General features: G+C 32.7%; 2 protein-coding genes across 2 annotated transcripts; both read left to right on the forward strand.

Moving 5' to 3' along the window:
• Nucleotides 1-565: 565 nt before the first annotated feature.
• LOC137821683 (ras-related protein RABC1-like) lies at nucleotides 566-10,556 on the forward strand. Its single transcript, XM_068626394.1, has 7 exons — nucleotides 566-744; nucleotides 880-1,016; nucleotides 1,257-1,325; nucleotides 1,452-1,517; nucleotides 2,529-2,650; nucleotides 9,950-10,078; nucleotides 10,234-10,556. The coding sequence occupies exons 2-7, from the start codon at nucleotides 884-886 to the stop codon at nucleotides 10,333-10,335; spliced, it is 621 nt and encodes a 206-aa protein (XP_068482495.1). The 5' UTR covers nucleotides 566-744; nucleotides 880-883; the 3' UTR covers nucleotides 10,336-10,556.
• Nucleotides 10,557-12,417: 1,861 nt separating this feature from the next.
• Nucleotides 12,418-16,135, forward strand: LOC137821806 (uncharacterized protein At1g10890). Its single transcript, XM_068626562.1, has 4 exons — nucleotides 12,418-12,655; nucleotides 12,730-12,834; nucleotides 14,111-14,330; nucleotides 15,741-16,135. The coding sequence occupies exons 1-4, from the start codon at nucleotides 12,570-12,572 to the stop codon at nucleotides 15,993-15,995; spliced, it is 666 nt and encodes a 221-aa protein (XP_068482663.1). The 5' UTR covers nucleotides 12,418-12,569; the 3' UTR covers nucleotides 15,996-16,135.
• Nucleotides 16,136-19,993: the final 3,858 nt, after the last annotated feature.

Below are 19,993 nucleotides of genomic sequence, written 5' to 3' on the forward strand. Positions count from 1 at the left end.
CCAAATCTTCTCACTTTTGTGAAGACGAAAAAAGTTTTACACTTCGCTCTCGCATTCACACCCACGCCTTCAAATATACGGATCCAAACAAATATGAATTCCACCCGCTCGTCCCTCCCTCTTCTTTGATCACACCCAAAAACAAAAAGTGCCTAAAAAAAATGGCTGCCACCTACAGCCATGACGAACATCAAGTTTTAATTATTCCACACTCACTTTCTTTTAATACTTTCAATGTTTTTATTGTTTAGTTAAACTTCTATTCGGATATAAAAAAATTACATTATACTTTTATAAAAAAAATTACATTGTAAATCGACAGTAACTATGTATATTTGAATTTTGAATAAATAGTACACACATAATAAATTTGTTGATTTTTTTAATAATTATCTTACAAATATACTAACAATGGATATAAATTAAAGTCAAAACATTTAATTTATCTTACTCATTATCAAACCATTAATTGATTATTTACTCTCTCTTTTTGTTAAATCTTCCAATTTATTTGTTCAATATTTATCATGCTAAAGGTGGGTAGTGATAGTGACAAAAATGAAATCTGAGAATAATGATAATGATTAGAAATAATTGAGTGTCTGAAGGGGAGAAAAAAAGAAAAAAGTGGAACTGGGACCTGGTAATTCGGACACAGTTCCGTTTTATTTTCCTTGTTATTATTGCTTCCTGAATTCCTCTGCTACCAATTCCTCTAGGATTTGATCCTGTTAATAATCTTGGGTATGCTAATTTCTCTCTCTTTTAATCACTATATTTTTATGTCAATACACGTTTTTCTTATCGATCAAATGAGTTTCAGAATCAAATGTACGTTTGATTATTTTGTTTTAAATTGCTATTTTATCATTGAATCAGTGCGATGGATTCAAGTTCATCCCCGGAATTCGAATATTTGTTTAAGTTGTTGATGATCGGGGACTCAGGTGTTGGCAAGAGTAGTCTCCTCCTCTGTTTCACCTCTGATTCCTTTGAAGATCTTTCTCCGACAATTGGTTTGTTTATATATATGTATACTATTTTTTTTTTTGTACATTGTTTTTTAATCAAGGGTTACGCATCTCATTTTCATTGTCACAGACCATAGAATTGTTAGTGCTACAGTTTGCTATTCAGTGTGAAATGTCACTGTTGTTCTTGTTTATGCTTAATGTTCTCTGATTATTTGAAAAAAAAAACAAGGTGATCTAGAGTTTCATGCTTTTTTGCCTTGTTTGTTTGATGTCTCAATGTAGGGGTTGATTTTAAGGTCAAGTATTTAAACATGGAAGGGAAAAAGCTGAAGCTTGCCATTTGGGACACAGGTGTTCACCTATGTCTATTTATTGATTGATTGATGTTCCACTTTATAAGATTAGGTTTCCGCAATTTTTGGTTTAGTAAAGTAGTGCTAAGTATGGATAATGATATGGTGTGATTTAATTATGCAGCTGGTCAAGAGAGATTCAGAACATTGACGAGTTCTTACTACCGAGGTGCACAAGGGATCATTATGGGTGAGTTTCAATTCTCTGTTTCCTCATTCACCACCCTCCTAGTCATATTTATTAATTGGGTGAAATGTTTTTGAATTTGCATGAGAAGTTGAAATATCACTTCAATATCATTGTCACAGTTGAAAACCATTCATGAGCCTACCTGTACATTGATGATAAATGATAAAGACATTGTTAAGTAAATAATAAAGGAAAAAAGTGTAAACAGCTAGCTCGAACTATACACCTTTTATCATTGAAGTCTTCAACTTTTACTTTGTCATGGTTAATCCTCAAACTCCTACTATTAGATGTCAATAGACCCTTTTGTTAACTTGGTTTAAGTCACTAACAGTAAATGAATCATGACCCTTTTGTCATTGGTTTATTTTTTTTATTTTTGTAGATCACATTGTCCAATGAATTATTTTTGAATTGAGAATATAAAGAAAAGTCATTGATAGTCCATTTTCAAGTTCATGCTCACAAAAAACCATATCAAGTAGCAATTTTAGTTTATCTCTTCATGGAACATATCAGACCAAGAGCAAACAAGTTTATCTCTTCATGGAACATATCCCCAAAAATTGCATACCTTACATACTGACCAATGATTGTTGAAACCACCAAACAGAAAAGTAAGTCTGTTTTACATTCCTTCATGGAATTCTCGATTTAATTTTGCTTTTTTACAATTTTTCTGAGAAAGTGATTTATAAAAATATAAATAAGTTAGTGTACATGATTTGTTTATCATAAGTGACTTAACTCCCAAGTTAACAAAAGGGGCTATCAATATAGGATTAATTTAGGGATGAAATGAAAGGTGAAGAAGGGTAAAGATACGCTTCTTTGTGTCCACGTTTCTATACTTGAAAAATAATTCCTACATATATCAAGCTTTGGGTTATTAAGTGAATTTAACTGTTGTTCGTGGGAAGAATGCATTGGTTTGGAAATAAAGAAATAGAACTCTCCAGGAGATATATTATTGAAATTTTACTGGATTTTATTTTTCTCAAACTGATGCAGCTTATGATGTAACTCGGCGGGAAACGTTTACGAATCTCGCTGATATATGGTCAAAGGAAATAGAACTTTATTCAACAAATTCGGAATGCATCAAAATGCTTGTTGGAAACAAAGTGGACAAGGTATCTTCTATTATGCAGAGTGTTTTAGTTACATCGTTATCGGTATCTTAATATGATGAGAGAAGTTATAAGTGATCTAAGACCACCATTTATCTATGATGTTAACTAATCTCAATATGATATGCGTTTAAAATTTCAATCTGTGAGAAAAAATAATAATATATGATTACATGTTTCATGGAGATTAAGCATATACACTAGCCATAAGACGTGCTACGTATCACTCTTGAGAAGAGATTCAACAAACTTGAGATTTACTCCCGTTTACACTTAAAAAAAAGAAAACACTGATAGGACATAGCTTCTTGGGCATTGTTCTACTGTGCGATGCTCTTGTTCTTCGCTCAACACCCACCTCAAAGAAAATGTTAGTTCTAAAACGAGGGTTTAGGTAGTGCTGAAACATTGTGTTGAAGATTTTTCTCAAATCATCCATAAGTTCTGTAAAAGCGTTTCTCAAAAGTTTTCTAAAACATTCTTATAAATGATTAAGAGTGTTAGATATTATTAGATATAATTAGATATTATTTGATATTATGAGATATTATAGATATTGTTAGATATCTCATATTTATGTAATGGGCTTAGCCCATATGTTTCTTTTTCCTATATAAACATAACCCTATGTGTTCAATATACACAAGGGATTTACCCTATTCTTTCTTTTCCTTTAATATGGTATCAGAGCATAAGGTTAGAGTTTAGGGTTTAGGGTTCAATTTTTATTGGTGAATCCACTATTCACTGGAATTTTCCAGCCACCACCCCCACTGTCTCGCCGGACCTTCGCCGGACCTTCGCCGGACCTCCGCCGGGCCTTCGCCGGACCTCCGCCGGACCTCCGCCGGACCTTCGCCGGACCTCCGCCGGACCTTCGCCGGACCTTCGCCGGAATCTCGCCGGAATCGCTGTCGGAGCCTTCATCTTTGTTGCTCCCGCCAATTAACCGGTGACTGGATTTGTCCTTATCTTTTATGGCTTCTTCCGCTTCCGCTGCCACTATGGCTTCTTCTTTAGTCATTATGCCGGATTCATCTATTTATACTAATTACGTCAATGTTCATCTTTCCATTGACAAATTGGATGGAACCAATTATGACACTTGGGCATCAGATATTAAATTATGGCTTAAGAGTCAAGGTTATGTTGATCATCTTACTCATCCTACTCTTGCTGAAAATGAGGTTGTTCGTTGGTCGAAAATTGATGCTCAATTATGCATTGTTATCAAATCGACCATTCACTCATCTTTAAAACAAATTTTTCGTACCTATGAAACATGTTCAGAAGTTTGGGAACAAGCAAAATTATTATACACCAATGATACTCAACGTCTTTATGGTGTGTGTCAAAATCTTCTCACAATTGTTGCTCCCAAACGTCTTGATGGTACAATGGCAGAATATCTAGGTAAAATTCATGCTCTTCTTCATGATTTTAATGAGTTATTACCTCCTGCTTCTACTCCTTCTCAAGAACTAGAACAAAGATCCAAGTTCTTCATGTTATTGGGTTTACATGGTCTTCCTGATGATTATTCTCACGTTCGTGATCAAATTTTGGGATCTCCTATTGTGCCCAATTTTACTTCCACTTGTTCTACCCTTTTGCGCGTGCCAGGTAAACACACCGCTGATATAACGTCTCATGTTGATGACTCTTCTGCTTTAGTATCTCAGCATAATGATCGTACTCGCCCTCACAAGCCGGGCAAAGGGCGTCACAAGTGTGACCATTGTGGCAAACTTGGCCACAAAATTGACAGATGTTATGCCTTACATGGTCGTCCTCCTAGATCTGTTGCGGTTGCTCAAATTGCCCCTGTGCAACCTTCTACCATGGACCATACTTCAATTGATACCCCAAGCCAGCCTGCTATTTTCAATGAATTTCTTAAATGGTATGAGGATCGTCAGAACCCTAGTTCCACGGCTTCTGTTGCACATTCAGGTACATCTTTTGTTGGCCTCACTCACTCCACTTCCCATGGCCCTTGGGTTCTAGATTCAGGTGCCACTGATCACATTACTGGTAATAAATCTTTTTTCTCTTCCTTATCTACTACGGGTTATTTACCTTCAGTTACCATGGCCAATGGATATAGGGTACCATCACATGGTGTTGGTACTATTAATCTTTTTTCATCTTTATCTATTGATAATGTTCTTTATGTCCCTGGGTCTCCATTTAACTTATTATCCATTAGTCGTCTCACTCGTTCCCTTGACTGTGTTATTTCTTTTACCAAAGATTCTGTTACTTTACAGGACCGGAGTTCGGGACGGATGATTGGCACCGGATGTGAGTCTCATGGACTTTATCAACTACAGATCTCTGCACATGTTGGCGCAATTATGGATTCTCCATCTCTCATTCATGCTCGGTTGGGTCATCCTAGTCTTGCCAAGATGCAACAGCTTGTTCCAAGTTTGTCTAATGTGTCTACTTTATCGTGTGAGTCGTGTCAGTTAGGGAAACACATTCGTAGTTCTTTTCCTCGTAGTGTCTCACAACGTGCTTCATCTCCTTTTGCCTTAGTTCACTCTGACATTTGGGGACCAAGTCGTATTAAGTCTAATTTAGGATTTCAGTATTTTGTTACTTTTATTGATGATTATTCAAGATGTACTTGGGTATTTTTAATGAAAAACCGTTCTGAGTTGTTTTCTATATTTCAAATATTTTACAATGAAATTAAAAATCAATTTGGAATTTCCATCCGAATTTTGCGCAGTGATAATGGACGTGAGTATCTTTCTCATTCTTTTAAAAATTTTATGGCTTCTCATGGTATTCTTCATCAAACTTCATGTGCTTATACACCTCAACAAAATGGGGTAGCTGAGCGCAAGAATAGACATCTTGTTGAAACAACTCGTACTATTTTAATCCATGGTGATGTTCCTCAGCGTTTTTGGGGTGATGCTGTTCTTAGTGCATGTTATCTCATTAATCGCATGCCATCTTCAGTTTTAGATAACAAAATTCCTCATTCTATTTTATTTCCACATGACCCTCTCCACTCTTTACCTCCCAAAGTTTTTGGGTCCACATGTTTTGTTCATAATTTTAGTCCTGGTCTTGATAAATTATCTCCTAAGTCACACAAATGTGTCTTTTTAGGGTTCACTAGATCACAAAAAGGATATAAATGTTTCTCACCATCTTTAAACCGTTATTTTATTTCAGCAGATGTCACCTTCAGTGAATCTTCCCTTTACTTTAAGTCTTGTCCTTCTCCTTCCATTTCTTCATCTAATCAAGTTAATATTCCTCTTGTTGTGCCTAGTGCATCTAACAATTCACCACCGCCGCCAACTCTTCAGGTGTATAGTCGTCGTCAACCGTCTCATCGTCCATCAGCAGACTCTATTTTGGTGCCAACACCTCATCCCCCTCCGGCTCCTATAGTTGAACCTCCGACTGTTGAACCTGATCTTCCTATTGCTATCCGTAAAGGTATACGTTCTACTCGTAATCCCTCTCCACATTATACTGCTTTGAGTTACCATAGACTATCTCAACCCTTTTATACCTGCCTTTCGTCTATTTCTTCTGTATCAATTCCAAAATCTGTAGGTGATGCCTTAGCCCATCCTGGTTGGCGTCAGGCCATGCTTGATGAAATGAATGCGCTTCAGAATAATGGAACTTGGGAACTTGTTCCTTTACCATCTAGGAAATCTGTTGTTGGTTGCAGGTGGATTTTTGCTATCAAAGTTGGTCCTGATGGTACTATTGATCGTCTCAAAGCTCGTCTTGTGGCTAAGGGTTATACCCAAATTTTTGGTTTAGACTATGGTGATACTTTTTCTCCAGTAGCAAAGATGGCCTCTGTTCGCTTATTCATAGCTATGGCTGCTCTTCAACAATGGCCTCTTTATCAACTGGATGTTAAAAATGCTTTTCTTAATGGGGATTTGCAGGAAGAAATTTATATGGAGCAACCTCCCGGTTTTGTTGCTCAGGGGGAGTCTTCTGGATTGGTATGTCGTCTTCGCAAATCCTTATATGGCCTCAAGCAGTCTCCTAGGGCTTGGTTTGGAAAATTTAGCAATGTTGTTCAACAATTTGGTATGACTCGCAGTGAAGGCGATCATTCAGTTTTTTATCGTCACTCGAGTGCTGGGTGTATCTATCTTGTAGTATATGTTGATGACATTGTTCTTACAGGCAGTGATCACCATGGCATCTCACAAGTAAAACAACACCTTTGTCAACACTTTCAGACCAAAGATCTTGGCAAACTCAGATATTTCTTGGGGATTGAGGTAGCACAATCCAATACTGGTATTGTTATCTCTCAAAGAAAATACGCATTAGATATTTTGGAGGAAATTGGGTTGATGAATTCGAAATCTGTTGATACTCCCATGGATCCCAACGTCAAGCTTCTACCCAATCAGGGGGAACCTCTTTCAGATCCTGAGAAGTACAGGAGATTAGTTGGAAGATTGAACTATCTCACTGTTACTCGTCCTGATATTTCCTTTGCAGTCAGTGTGGTGAGTCAATTTCTTAATTCTCCATGTGAAGATCATTGGAATGCAGTCATTCGTATAGTGAAGTACATTAAAGGCTCTCCTGGAAAAGGTTTGTTATATGGTCATAATAACCATACTAAAGTCGTTTGTTATTCAGATGCTGATTGGGCAGGATCTCCATCTGATAGAAGGTCAACTTCTGGTTATTGTGTCTCCATTGGTGATAACTTGATCTCTTGGAAGAGCAAGAAACAAAGTGTTGTGGCAAGATCTAGTGCAGAAGCAGAATATAGAGCTATGGCCTCGGCTACTTGTGAGCTTATTTGGCTTAAACAGTTACTTAAAGAATTGCAATTTGGAGAGGTTACTCAAATGACACTGATATGTGATAATCAGGCTGCTCTTCATATTAGCTCAAATCCAGTTTTTCATGAAAGGACAAAACATATTGAGATTGATTGTCATTTCATTCGAGAAAAGATTATATCAGGAGATATCAAGACTGAGTTTGTTAATTCAAATAATCAATTAGCAGATATTTTTACTAAACCCTTACGAGGACCTAGGATTGATTACATTTGTAACAAGCTGGGTACATATGATCTATATGCACCAGCTTGAGGTAATTAGATATTATTTGATATTATGAGATATTATAGATATTGTTAGATATCTCATATTTATGTAATGGGCTTAGCCCATATGTTTCTTTTTCCTATATAAACATAACCCTATGTGTTCAATATACACAAGGGATTTACCCTATTCTTTCTTTTCCTTTAATAAAGAGAAACACGGTATGAGTAATAAAAGGAGACAATGAACACTTCAGTTTTTATATTGATTCACCTTTAACTTGGGCTACATTCAGTGCAAATTGCAAAGAGTTTCACCAAACAATCAAATGTTTACAAGTATTCTTGACTATCACTTTTGGCTTCCATGAGTACATAAAGTCTTTATAAGCTATCTACTAAACTCCCCTCGTTTAGTAGTGAGTACACAACATCTCTCCAATCAAACTAAGTACATAAAGTCTCTCCAAGCTGTATAGAATAAAGTTGTTTTTAGTGGTTTCACACTCAATTGAGTGAATATGAAATACAATCATTCATTGTCTAAAATATAATTTCGCAAACATGAAGGATATATAATGAAAGCATACTCTTTTACAAGTTGTCTAAGATACAAAGTTTGTCAAGCACTAGAAGCTTTAAAGAATGAAAGCATAAAAGCTTATGCACATAAATGAGTTTTTTGTGAATGTTTTGTCAAGTCTTTATGTGCGTAGCATGCTTTTATTTATAGGTCACAAAAAGATCCTAGTGACAGTGCTTACGTGTTGTCCTTGGTATTAGAACTTTTGAAAATATGTTTGACTTTTGACTAAGATTTCATTGTTATACTCTTTTTGCTGAGTAAAAGGACATGTTTTTTTAGCAACTATATTGATTGCACTTTAATGAACATATATTGCTCAGGAGGGTAGGTTGTGCATGTATGAGGATCTTTTTTAAAGTTTGTGAGTCTACTCCTTTAAAACTTGTAGACAATCTTCTTGAGTGTCCAATATGTAATTGGAGTCACCTATAGACATCTTGATTGTCGAACACTTCAATCTTCTAATGCTTCTTGACGAGTTGTCTATTGTTTCTTTGTATGACATCCACATTTGGGTAGTTTGGCGATAACTCATGAGACTTCTATTTCCTCTTTTTGCTTGTCATCCAGTCTCTGGTCATTTGTTGGTTTTATAAAAGACGTCCAACAAAATCTCTTTGGACTAGGAAGCAATCTTAGGTTGATTCACACTTGATAAACTTGTTAGATATACCGAATATTGATACTATTTGTTATCATCAAAACTTAGGTTACTTATTAGCAAATGTGTAGACTTGTGTCTTATCTCTTATGTCTTAAAAGTGCCCATCTCACCAACTATTATTTTCTATACTTTGAACTCAATATCACCTTTGTTCTGAACTTTTCTCTCTAGAGCACCTACCCTCACTTGTTTGTTTTGCTTAAAACCCACGACTTATTATTAACTATGAATGTCATGAATTCTTTTTACTTTTTAATTGTTTTTAACATTAGGCCAATGATATTAAGTGTTTTATATAGCTGACCTCATTGAGTAAAATAAAACTTATTAACGTACATACCATAATTTATTTAATCTCTATGTAAAAACTTATAATAGTAGTCATCCTATTATGCACTATACTACTATTAGTATTCTTAGGGCGAGCCAATATGCATTTGTTATTTGAGACTAATTGCTATGCATAACCATATGCTCCCTCTTCATCTTTCTAACTAATCTTCATTCATGTCAAAAAAGAATTTTGTGTACTAAGAAGCTTTATACACTTTTCTGGTTTTCAGTTTAGATGTATATAGGGATTGGGGAGCAGTTTTAAATGGGCTAATCTACTTGTCTTAGTTCTGTTTTGTTTTGCTTTGAGTTTTGATTTCTGAGTCTTCTTAATTCCTAACCTTGATTGCTTACCTTCTTTCCTCTAGGAGGATTCTTTATGTATTTATTTTGTTTTAAAGAAAGATAGGGAGGAAGGTTTGTTTGCATGGCTTGTTGTGTTTAGGTTGATCGAAATCTTGAACTAAATTGAGTCATCCGCTATAGGTTACCATTGGCACATGTGATTTTCAATTTGGTCCATCGGTATAAAAGACTATTTCAAATCTTGGATTTACCCTTTGGTGTGATATTAGAACCTATCACCATCACTAAATGATTTTTTCACGCTCTCCATTAGAGGACATGACATGCAGGTGGATAACATTTGCTTTTCAGGAGAGTGATAGAGTTGTGACCAAGAAAGAAGGAATAGACTTTGCCAGGGAATGTGGTTGCCTATTTATTGAATGCAGTGCTAAAACTCGAGTTAACGTACAACAATGCTTTGAAGAGCTTGTTCTGAAGGTATGTTGAGTAACATATATATAGATATGCCCATATACCGAGATTCCATAAAATGGGAAACTTGGAAGGGATTAGAATTGTATGAATCGTGAGAATCAGATGTTATATAATAGAAATTGGCTAACCTTTTTATTGATCTGTGTGTACACACCCAGATTCTGGATACACCTAGCCTCTTAGCAGAGGGCTCTAAGAGCAATAAAAAGAACATATTTAAGGACAAGCCATCCAACAATGCCACAAGTAGTTGTTGCTGATATTAAGAGGCCAGCTATTTCACTCCAAACAAACTGCATAGATAGATCTCCACGGGCACTGAATGCATTTTCAGAATCAGAGTTCTAACACTAGTTTATTGATTATTCATACCAGCTGCTGAAAAAGCCTACAAAAATGAATGTTCCTGATTTGACTTGAATGTTACATGTAACATGATCATGATGGTTGCTTATCTGCATCTTTTGGATTTTATTGTTTATCATTGAGTCACATTTTATTTCATATATAGACATGCAAGAATCGTTGGTATCATGTTACGGAAACCAGTTCAGATTGTACACTACAATTAAAAAAGAGAACAATTGTAGAGGAATACAGTTTTCGCCAATATATATATATATATATATATATATATATATATATATATATATATATATATATATATATATAAACTTCACTTCTTTAATTTTATATTTTTAATCCATCTAAAATGAATACATTTTATTTTTATCCTCTTCAATTTTTTTACTCCTTTAAAGTTTTAAACTATAAAGTAAGCAAAATTTGATTTTAATGTCTGTAACTTTTAAATCTTGATTCTTAAAAAAACGATTTTTTTTTGGGATGTAAATGAAACAAAAAATATATTTAAAGTCATTGAACATTCTTTAGATCTTATATCTAAGTAAGTTAATAGCATATTTTATTACTAATTTTTTACATATGGCAAATTTAACAAATGAACTTTAAATTTTGCGACTTTAATTATTTTGAATTTTCAAAATTATAGACATTTTATCTTTTAATTAATGGATGATCAAATCGGTATCATAGTAAAAAAAAAGCAAAATGAGATGTCTTATAGTTATGAGTGAAATTACATTATATTTTCAATTACATATTTTACCTCGAACTTGTGTACTTTTGCACACACAAAAATGATTGAAAGTGAATTTTAAGTGAGTTTTCAATTATGTTAATTTTATCATTTATATTTCAAAATTATACTCTCTTTTTCTTTTTTATCAATTTGATGTTAATTTATTAATGGTGTGATATTGTAACCCATAAATAATGTGAAAAAGAGAATTATGACAACGAATAAATTACGTAAAAATACCCCATTATATATTTATTAGAGACATATTAAACTATTTATTTAATATATCTATGTTTTATTATAAGGAACCTATTTAGAATTTTTTAAAACCTATATTTTGTTAAGTACATTCATATTTAATTCTATTTAGCTTATACTTTTAATAGTTCATATCCAAGTTGAAATCTGAGATAATGGTAAAATAATTAATGCATCCACAAAAATAATATAACAAGATGGGATGAGAAAATTATATAGAGAAATTTAACAATATACTCAGATAATAAATATAATACAATAATTAATAATAAATATGTGAATTTTTTAAGATTTTATTGAAGTAGTTTAAAATATCAAGACAGTTTTTTTGACATAACTAGTTGCAACTAGTTAAATAAAAAGTTTTAAAGAAAAAATATTTTGAAAAATTATAATTAAATTATTTTAAGCTAATGCAGGTTAGCTTAAATATAAAAGTTTAAAATTTGAAAAAATTAAATATATTCGACAAAAAGTAAATTTAACTGTTGATTAATGCTATTTTTGTGAAAAATAATTACTACCAAATACTCTATAAAAAGTATAAATAATGAAAAATATTTCTAAGGATTTATAAAAATACAAATTGTTTTGGTCTAATTATTTTGGTGTAAAAATTCTTCAATCTTACGTAGATTTTATCAATGTTACTGTCATTTTTAAAACCTTATTTCAAGTTTTGTTTCAGCGTGAAATCTTATAAGAACTATTTTTTATTTATATTTTAATTTTTCTAAATTAAAAAATTAATTTATTTTTTATTCCTAAGATTCAGCCTATTAAAAAACCCTAAATCTTAGAGTCATAATTTTCACTATGTTACGTTAATATATTTCAATAAAATTCTTAAAAAAAATTCAGTTTTTAAAAATTGAAAATCTTAACTAAAACTTATTCATTATAAATTGTTGTAGTGATTTGACAGTCAATTACTCTAATGATAAAATTAGAAAAAGAAAATGTAAAAGTTTAGTAGTTAAAAAAAGAAGAGAAACTACATAGAAATTTGGTGGGTTGTGCCGAGGAGAAAGAGGAAAATTGGTGAGCATTGATATGAATAGGGTTTTGAATTGATACAGACAGTTACAGAGTAGTGAATTGGGTGAGGTGTTGAGGAAGATTGAAAATTGAGAAATGGGTCGGAGTGTTTCACGTTCTCCTTCTCGCAGAAGAAGATATTCTCCTTCTCCCGTTTCTCATCGCCACTCTCGAACTTCCAGGTGCCAATTCATCTTCTTATTCTCTTTCATTTTTTTTCCTTTCTCACTTTAACACTTTTTCTCTGTTGTTTCAGGCGCCGCTCTCCTTCCCACAAACGTCGCCGAAGGCACAGAACCTCTTCTTCCCCCTCTCCTTCTCGCAGCCCAACTCCTAAGCTCAAGAAAGATCAAAAGAAAAGGTAAACCATCCCCATAACCATTCATTTTCTTCTCTTTCGATTTGCTTTGAATTGATCTTAACTTTAGGAAATTTCATTACTTGGTTTTGTAGTAAATGCACATATCATGACTATTGTATGGCATTTTTAAGCTTGTGGTTGCTTGCTACACTCTTCTTGCATTTCCTGCAATATTAAAAATATGTGTTGTTTGATAATAATAATAATAATGATAATAATAATATAAAAAAATGTTGCAATTACTATGTGCAGATTTTTAGCGTTTATGCGATTGTTCGCTTGTTGTTTTAAAGGAGGAAACAAAGACGGAATTTGTTTGAAGGTGGTCTTAGATAATTCAAATTCATGAATACAACTCATCTATGGCCTGTACTTAGAGTGTATATTATGCTACTGATGCGTTAGATCTAATTAAAATTCTCTTTACTTATCAAAATAAAAAATGATTGCAACTAATCTATATGAGAGTTTAGAACAACTTGTTAGTCTATTCACTTGGTTTCTATATTTTTCTCCTTTTATAGGTTTAGTCCGTATGTGAGAAAGCTATAAGTTGTTGTCTTGTCTCTACACGTGGATGTTTGCCTAGTTTTGGTTTTTCTTGCTAATACCAGGGAATACTTTCTGGCAGCTGTGGGGATAATAAACCACTACGAAAAACTGTATAGGAACTAAAATTTAATAGTTTTCTTGTACAGGGATTAACTCTTAAAATGGAGACTATGTGGACCAAATTAATAGTTTCACCAAAATAGTGCTAATACCTCTTATTGTCTAGGATTATTCTTTTTAAGAATGCAAGGATTTTGGTACTACACTTAACCTTATATGAGTTAGAGACCGTTTGAACATCAGGTCTCTAGCTAGATGCTTATGAATCAATTCCCGTCTATACTCAAGATAAGTGATGTAATTTTAAAATGCAACAGGTTAATTTCATTCTTCACTGGCTTTTCTGAAGGAAGTTCAACTTGTTAAATATGATGAACAATGGCTGCTTCCATTATCTCTCCTCTTGCACTAGAAACTTCATTTGTTATGGATCAGAAACTTGCTAGAGAGGTATGCCTTGTAAGCATAACAAGCTCATATTTCCCATGTCAATGGATGAAATGGCTAGATAAATAATAAACAAATTTGAAAAAACATTGATTTTACATATTTATCAAATTTTCTTGTGTAGAAATTAGTATGACTTGCTCAGTGCTTGTGCATCTTTATTTTTTTCATCAATGACAATTAGTTTATGTTTTCCAACTTCAAACATTGGGCACAGGCGTCAGCATGAGGAAGAATTGAAACTGTTGGAAGAAGAAACTGCAAGAAGACTGGAAGAAGCAATTCGAAAAAATGTTGAGGAGAAGCTTAACTCAGAGGAAGTCAAGTTAGAAATAGAAAGGCGTGTAGCTGAGGGAGTGAAGAAATTGTTTGATGATGTTGAAGCTCAACTTGAAAAAGAAAAGGAAGATGCTCTTACTGAAGCTAGAAGGAAAGAAGTAAGTATTCTCACTGGAACTTCTTTTTTTCCACTTTTCCCCTTTTCCTCTGAAGAAAAGAATCACGGGAAAGGTATTTATCATTCTCTGAATAAATTACATGAAAATGTTGGATGGATTTCAAGTTATTATTAATTGTATCATATTTTCAGAAATTGATAAATTTAGTGTTGAAAATTATGCTGGTCTTTGTGATACCTTTCAATCATGTTTTGTCTGGTAAACACTGTCACCCTGCCCGAATCCAAGATCCTAAAATTAGCTCAGCCCTTCAGTGTCAAAATATTTATCAGATCATAATAATCTGTCTGTCAAATATTAATCTGATTATATCAACGTTCTCGGATGTGTATACAATTTCCACATCTGATTTAGTATCTATATTTTGCACCAATTGCTTTTTCTTTTGGGATCTTCGTTCTTTAGCACTATAAATCATCAGGTAACAGTGTTGAATGCGTCTTTCCCTGGGAAGCCTAACAAATAAGCTATTTGTGTCTAAAAATAAGCACACTACCTTTAAGTTGTGAGCATGGTTATCACGAGTATAGTACAATTTGCGATGATGCGGTTTTTCAGCTTGCAATATGAATTGTATTGATTTTGTGTTTGCATCATGCATGAACTGTTCAATCACACATGAATTGTAATCATGTGAATCGCATCTTACATGCGAATCATGTAATTCTTCTGCGGTGGGCTGCAACACTTTGCTGTCCTAGGGCCATCTTGTCCCACCTGTCTGTTGTGGCTGGAGTAGTGATTTTTTTGCAGCCAAACTTGCAAAAAAGGCCAATGGAGTGGGAAAATCATGCTGCATTGAAGTTCTACATTTTCTATTCTAGTCGTGGCTGCACTTGCTGCTAGTGGGTTGAGAAGAGACATGATCCAATTCACAGCCCTAAACCTAAACAGTAGCGTTGTGTGTTTTTTTAAGAAAAATTGTGTTTTAGTTACAAGACAAGTGACCTTCTGACTTTTGGCCTTCGATTATCTATTGGACTCTTTTGTTCATATAGGACTTTCTAATACATAATCAAAATTTAGAAACAAAATGAAAAGTAAAATCTAGATTCACCATGTTTTATTTTCTAATTAAATTTAAATAATGATACTTTCTATTCACATATTTTGGAAAGTAAAATAAGAATAATGAGGCTTACATGTCACTTTATATTTGACTTCATAATTCTAATATATATGTTATGTTTTATTATTGATCATAAATCTTATGATTCCATTTGCGTTTTGGAAATGCACACTCCGATTAGCCATTTTTGTATTCTGATTCAACTACGATGTTTGTAACCTCTAGGAGAATATGGTGAAGTCTTAATTGGGTTTCTTTTTCTTTTCGTGGTCTCGTCTAATGTCTTTTGGGAATTTTGATTCGGTGTTGTCATCCTACAGGAACAAGCTCGTAAAGAAAGAGAAGAGCTGGATAAGATGCTTGAAGAGAATAGAAGGAGAGTGGAAGAAGCTCAGAGAAGAGAAGCACTTGAACTGCAAAGAAAGGAGGAGGAACGACAAAGGGAATTAGAGGTGATTCATAGACAGAAAGAAGAGGCTGCTCGGAGAAAGAAGCTGGAGGAGGAGGAAGAGCATGCGAATCGAATTAATTCTTTGGGTAAGAACAAATCTAGGCCTAAGTCTTATGGTTTCTAATTATATGATATCAATTGTACCCCTACTCATCTTTACCCTTGTGTGAAACCATGATCTTGAATGAAAGATTTGATACTCCTATAAATGCAACCTATTTTGTTAAAAGATATAAGAAATTAAAAATGTAATTTTCTCTTGAAGTTACTATTATGTTGAGGTTTATTTGCTTTATATATGGCGAAACGGCTACCTGCCTGTGCCTGTGTGCACTGGGTTTAGAACTTCTCAGTTAGAATGCAGTGAGTCAATGATCAATAAAATAATTATAGGTCTTATTGTAGTACACGAGCTGGTGTAAGTTGTAATCCCGCATCATGCCGTGGAGGACTGCTATAGAGATGATCTTATTTATCTCTCGCCTGTAAGGGATTCGTCCCATAGAGGCCTATACTGCTCTCTCTCGAGAAATACTGACGAAAGACAGTTTTTCAATAATTTAAAAAAAATCGATTTGAGTAAAAAATTTCTTTATGGATATGTTATAATCCTGTCATGCATTACCAATTCATTATAAAATGTTGATCTCAATATTTTTTTCCAGTACTTTTTAGCGAGTTATAAACATTATTGGATGACAATACGTTAAAAACGCTTCTAAGAGCATCAGATTCAAAGCTATTTTGATTGTGGTTCTGACCATAGGTGTTGTGCTTGTGATAACTAGTTAGTTTTCGATGATCAACAAGGATGATTGGTAGAAAATTTGCATCTGTCAAAAACACAAGTCGCAGTATTTGTTGCCGCTGTCATAGTTTGGTACTGTTATGATATCACCACTTTATCTACCAAAAGTAGGAAAAACAGAGGAAAACTTGTCTCATAATAGAAAGCGATAATTATTATGTTTAAACGCAGATAATTAAAACCTAATGGTTTTCTAGAAGAGCCTCCCTGCTCTTTTCTATTTATTAGGTGGGAATGACTAATATGTGTGAATTTATTTTCTAATATATTATGACAAAAAAAAAAGGCTGACCACAGTTTTACACATGCAATCACCGATCATAATATTGGCAACTTTTCACTTTTACAATAATTATCTTAAAAGTCATACAAATGGTAATCAGACAAACTATTTTACACTCAGTATAATATAACTATTAAACTCATTATACGTATTAAATTTATTTACATCATTTTTTGATGAGATAAACTTCATTTATTTTATTTGTTTAATAAATAAATATAATTTTTGCATGGGTACTTTTACAATAAATTGTCACATTTACTTTATTTGTTTCCCTTATTAACCATCACATTCTCGCAATTGTCTGTATTCTGCTCTCTGGGAATGTATTCTTAGAACTCATTTATTAATGGAGCTGAAAAGCAATCCATTTTTCCCTTTTACTAAATTTATTTATTTATTGAAAAGAAAACAAAGTAAATTAGTCTGAAACTCATTGAGAGTCTTTTGGATTTTGCACATAATACCTATTTTTAGGTCTATGAATAGGGATAGCAGTTGAATGGGGTCCCTGCAAGTTTTATTTTCTCATCCTCTTTATTGAAATAAAAATTCATTATCGTCTCCATCCTTAACTTAATTGATACGATTTTTTTTTTGTCTCATCTCCATTATTATATTCGTATCCATCTTTTTATAGTTTCAAATATCAATTTAATAATATTTAACAAAAGAAATAAGAATCATAACAAAAAAAAATTATTATCAAATATTTAATGTTAAAATATTTTTTAATATTAAATATGAAGAAAAAAAATTATAATCACATAAATCTCAAATTAAAATTATAGAAAAAAAATATAAATGATGAAATGTCTTAAAAGTAAATTATAAAATTAGAACAAAAAGTGATTTTTCAACTATGATGGGGTTATTTTTTTTTGTTTTTTACTAAAATGGGGTCTGTTTAAAAAAATTACAAATTTAGGCTGACACGACTTCATATGCACAAATCGTTCCAATTTGACATGACTATGTCATGTCATACTGAAGTCGTGCCAACTTGGCACGACTTCTACCATGTCATACTGAAGTCGTGTCAACTTGGCATGACTTCTGCCACGTCATATTTTTATTATTTTTTTAATTTTATTGTTTATATATTGGGTAGTAAGTTGTGTAATTTTAAAAAACTAATTTGATACATAACTTTCTAAGAGTGTTAGTTTTAAGGAACAAAAAATTGGATAATCGTGTATGGATTATGTTCGGTGCAATTAAATATCAAAATATCAAAAAATTTGCATACATGAGACATTAAATATCAAAATATACTTTTTGGCTAGTGGGAAACCATGTATGGCGGCAATGTCCTCAAGATTAATGATTCAAAGTTTGAATAAGTTGATTATCCAAACATGTTCCATACATGATTATCCAATTTTTTGTTCCTTAAAACTAACACTCTAAAAAATTATGTATCAAATTAATTTTTAACATTACATAACTTACTATATATAAACAATAAAAATAATATATATATATATATATATATATATATATATATATGACGTGGCAGAAATCGTGTCAAGTTTGCACGACTTCAGTATGACATGGCATAAGTCGTGTCAAGTTGGCACGACTTCAATATGACATGGCAGAAGTCGTGTCTAATTGGAACGACTTGTGCATATGAAGTCGTGTCAAATTAACACGATTTGCCTAAATTTGTAATGTTTTTTAAACGAACCTCATTTTGGTAAAAAGCAAAAAAAAAAAACCCATCATAGTCAAAATCCCACAAAAAGTTGATATAATTTTTTAGATTATCTAAGAAACTAAAGATGTTTTAATAAGTTAAAACAGAAATGTATACCCTATGTAGCACAGACATGGACATTGATACGAAACAGACATGAATATACGTATAATATCTAAAATGTAGGACACAAGAACACAAATCTATATATTATATAATTATGAATTATATAAATTGACAATAAAGATTTATGTGCACAAGTATGTTCCAGATTATTTTTTGGAGTAGAAAGATGTTTTTCATGACTGGTTCAAAAAGATGTGTTTCTTATTTTTATAATCATAATAAAAATTTACACAATAAATTTGAGTTTTTAAAAATTAATGTATTTTTGCTTTTTAAAATTGTGTTAGAACTGTATTAAAACTGTCAGAAATCCAACAAATATTTTTTGAATTGGACACTTCACAGATACGTGTCCTACAAGTGTCATACAGTGTTGGTGTCCGATATGAATATCTGACACCGACACGCCATTTAAGAGAAGTGTCTGAGCTTCATAGTGTATACCCCATTCTCATAGTCTCGGATATTACCTTTGAACTATGTTCATTTATAATTTCAATCATTTTCATTAAGAATGTATTTTATAAGTAATAAAAAATGAGATATGGAGCTAAATCTATTAAAGTAGAAGAGAGACTAGTATAATTTACTCAAAAAAATTATGTGTTACAATGATGTTGATCAATTTACGAAAGACAAGGAAACAACTTTAGTGTTTGATGTTTAGATTTTAAATGAATGGAGATAATAAAAGTGAATTTGTTAAATGAATTTCATATTTGATAAATTACCTTTTGGTTTTTGAGTTGAGACATATTTGGGGTTAATGGAGAAAAAACAGAAGCAGTAAATAGTGATTAAGTGTAATTTGTTATCCCAGTATCTGACTGAGTGAATGAAAGTGTAATTTACACCTTGATAGCAAAAAGTATGAAATTAAGTGATTATAAGAGAAGCCAAATAATTGGCCCCCACCCAGAAGTGAATGAGAAGGTTGCAGCATCACAGTCACAAAAGAAGAGGATACGAAACAACACACTTTCACGATTCAACGGCAAAAAATAAAAAAAATACAGGATTTAACGTGATTCGGTAGCTAATCTACAATTTATGTTCACGGACAACTAATTAAGTTTTCATTCTGTTTGTTACGATTTTATTACAAACACAAAGATCTCTTAAATAGAAATTATAAATGAGATACAATAATTAAGTTCACTTACTAAACATGTTTAATTGGTCATAAATGAGATACAATAATTAAGT

Source organism: Phaseolus vulgaris, chromosome 9 (genome assembly GCF_000499845.2).
Source record: "Phaseolus vulgaris cultivar G19833 chromosome 9, P. vulgaris v2.0, whole genome shotgun sequence".
Taxonomy (NCBI): Eukaryota; Viridiplantae; Streptophyta; class Magnoliopsida; order Fabales; family Fabaceae; genus Phaseolus; species Phaseolus vulgaris.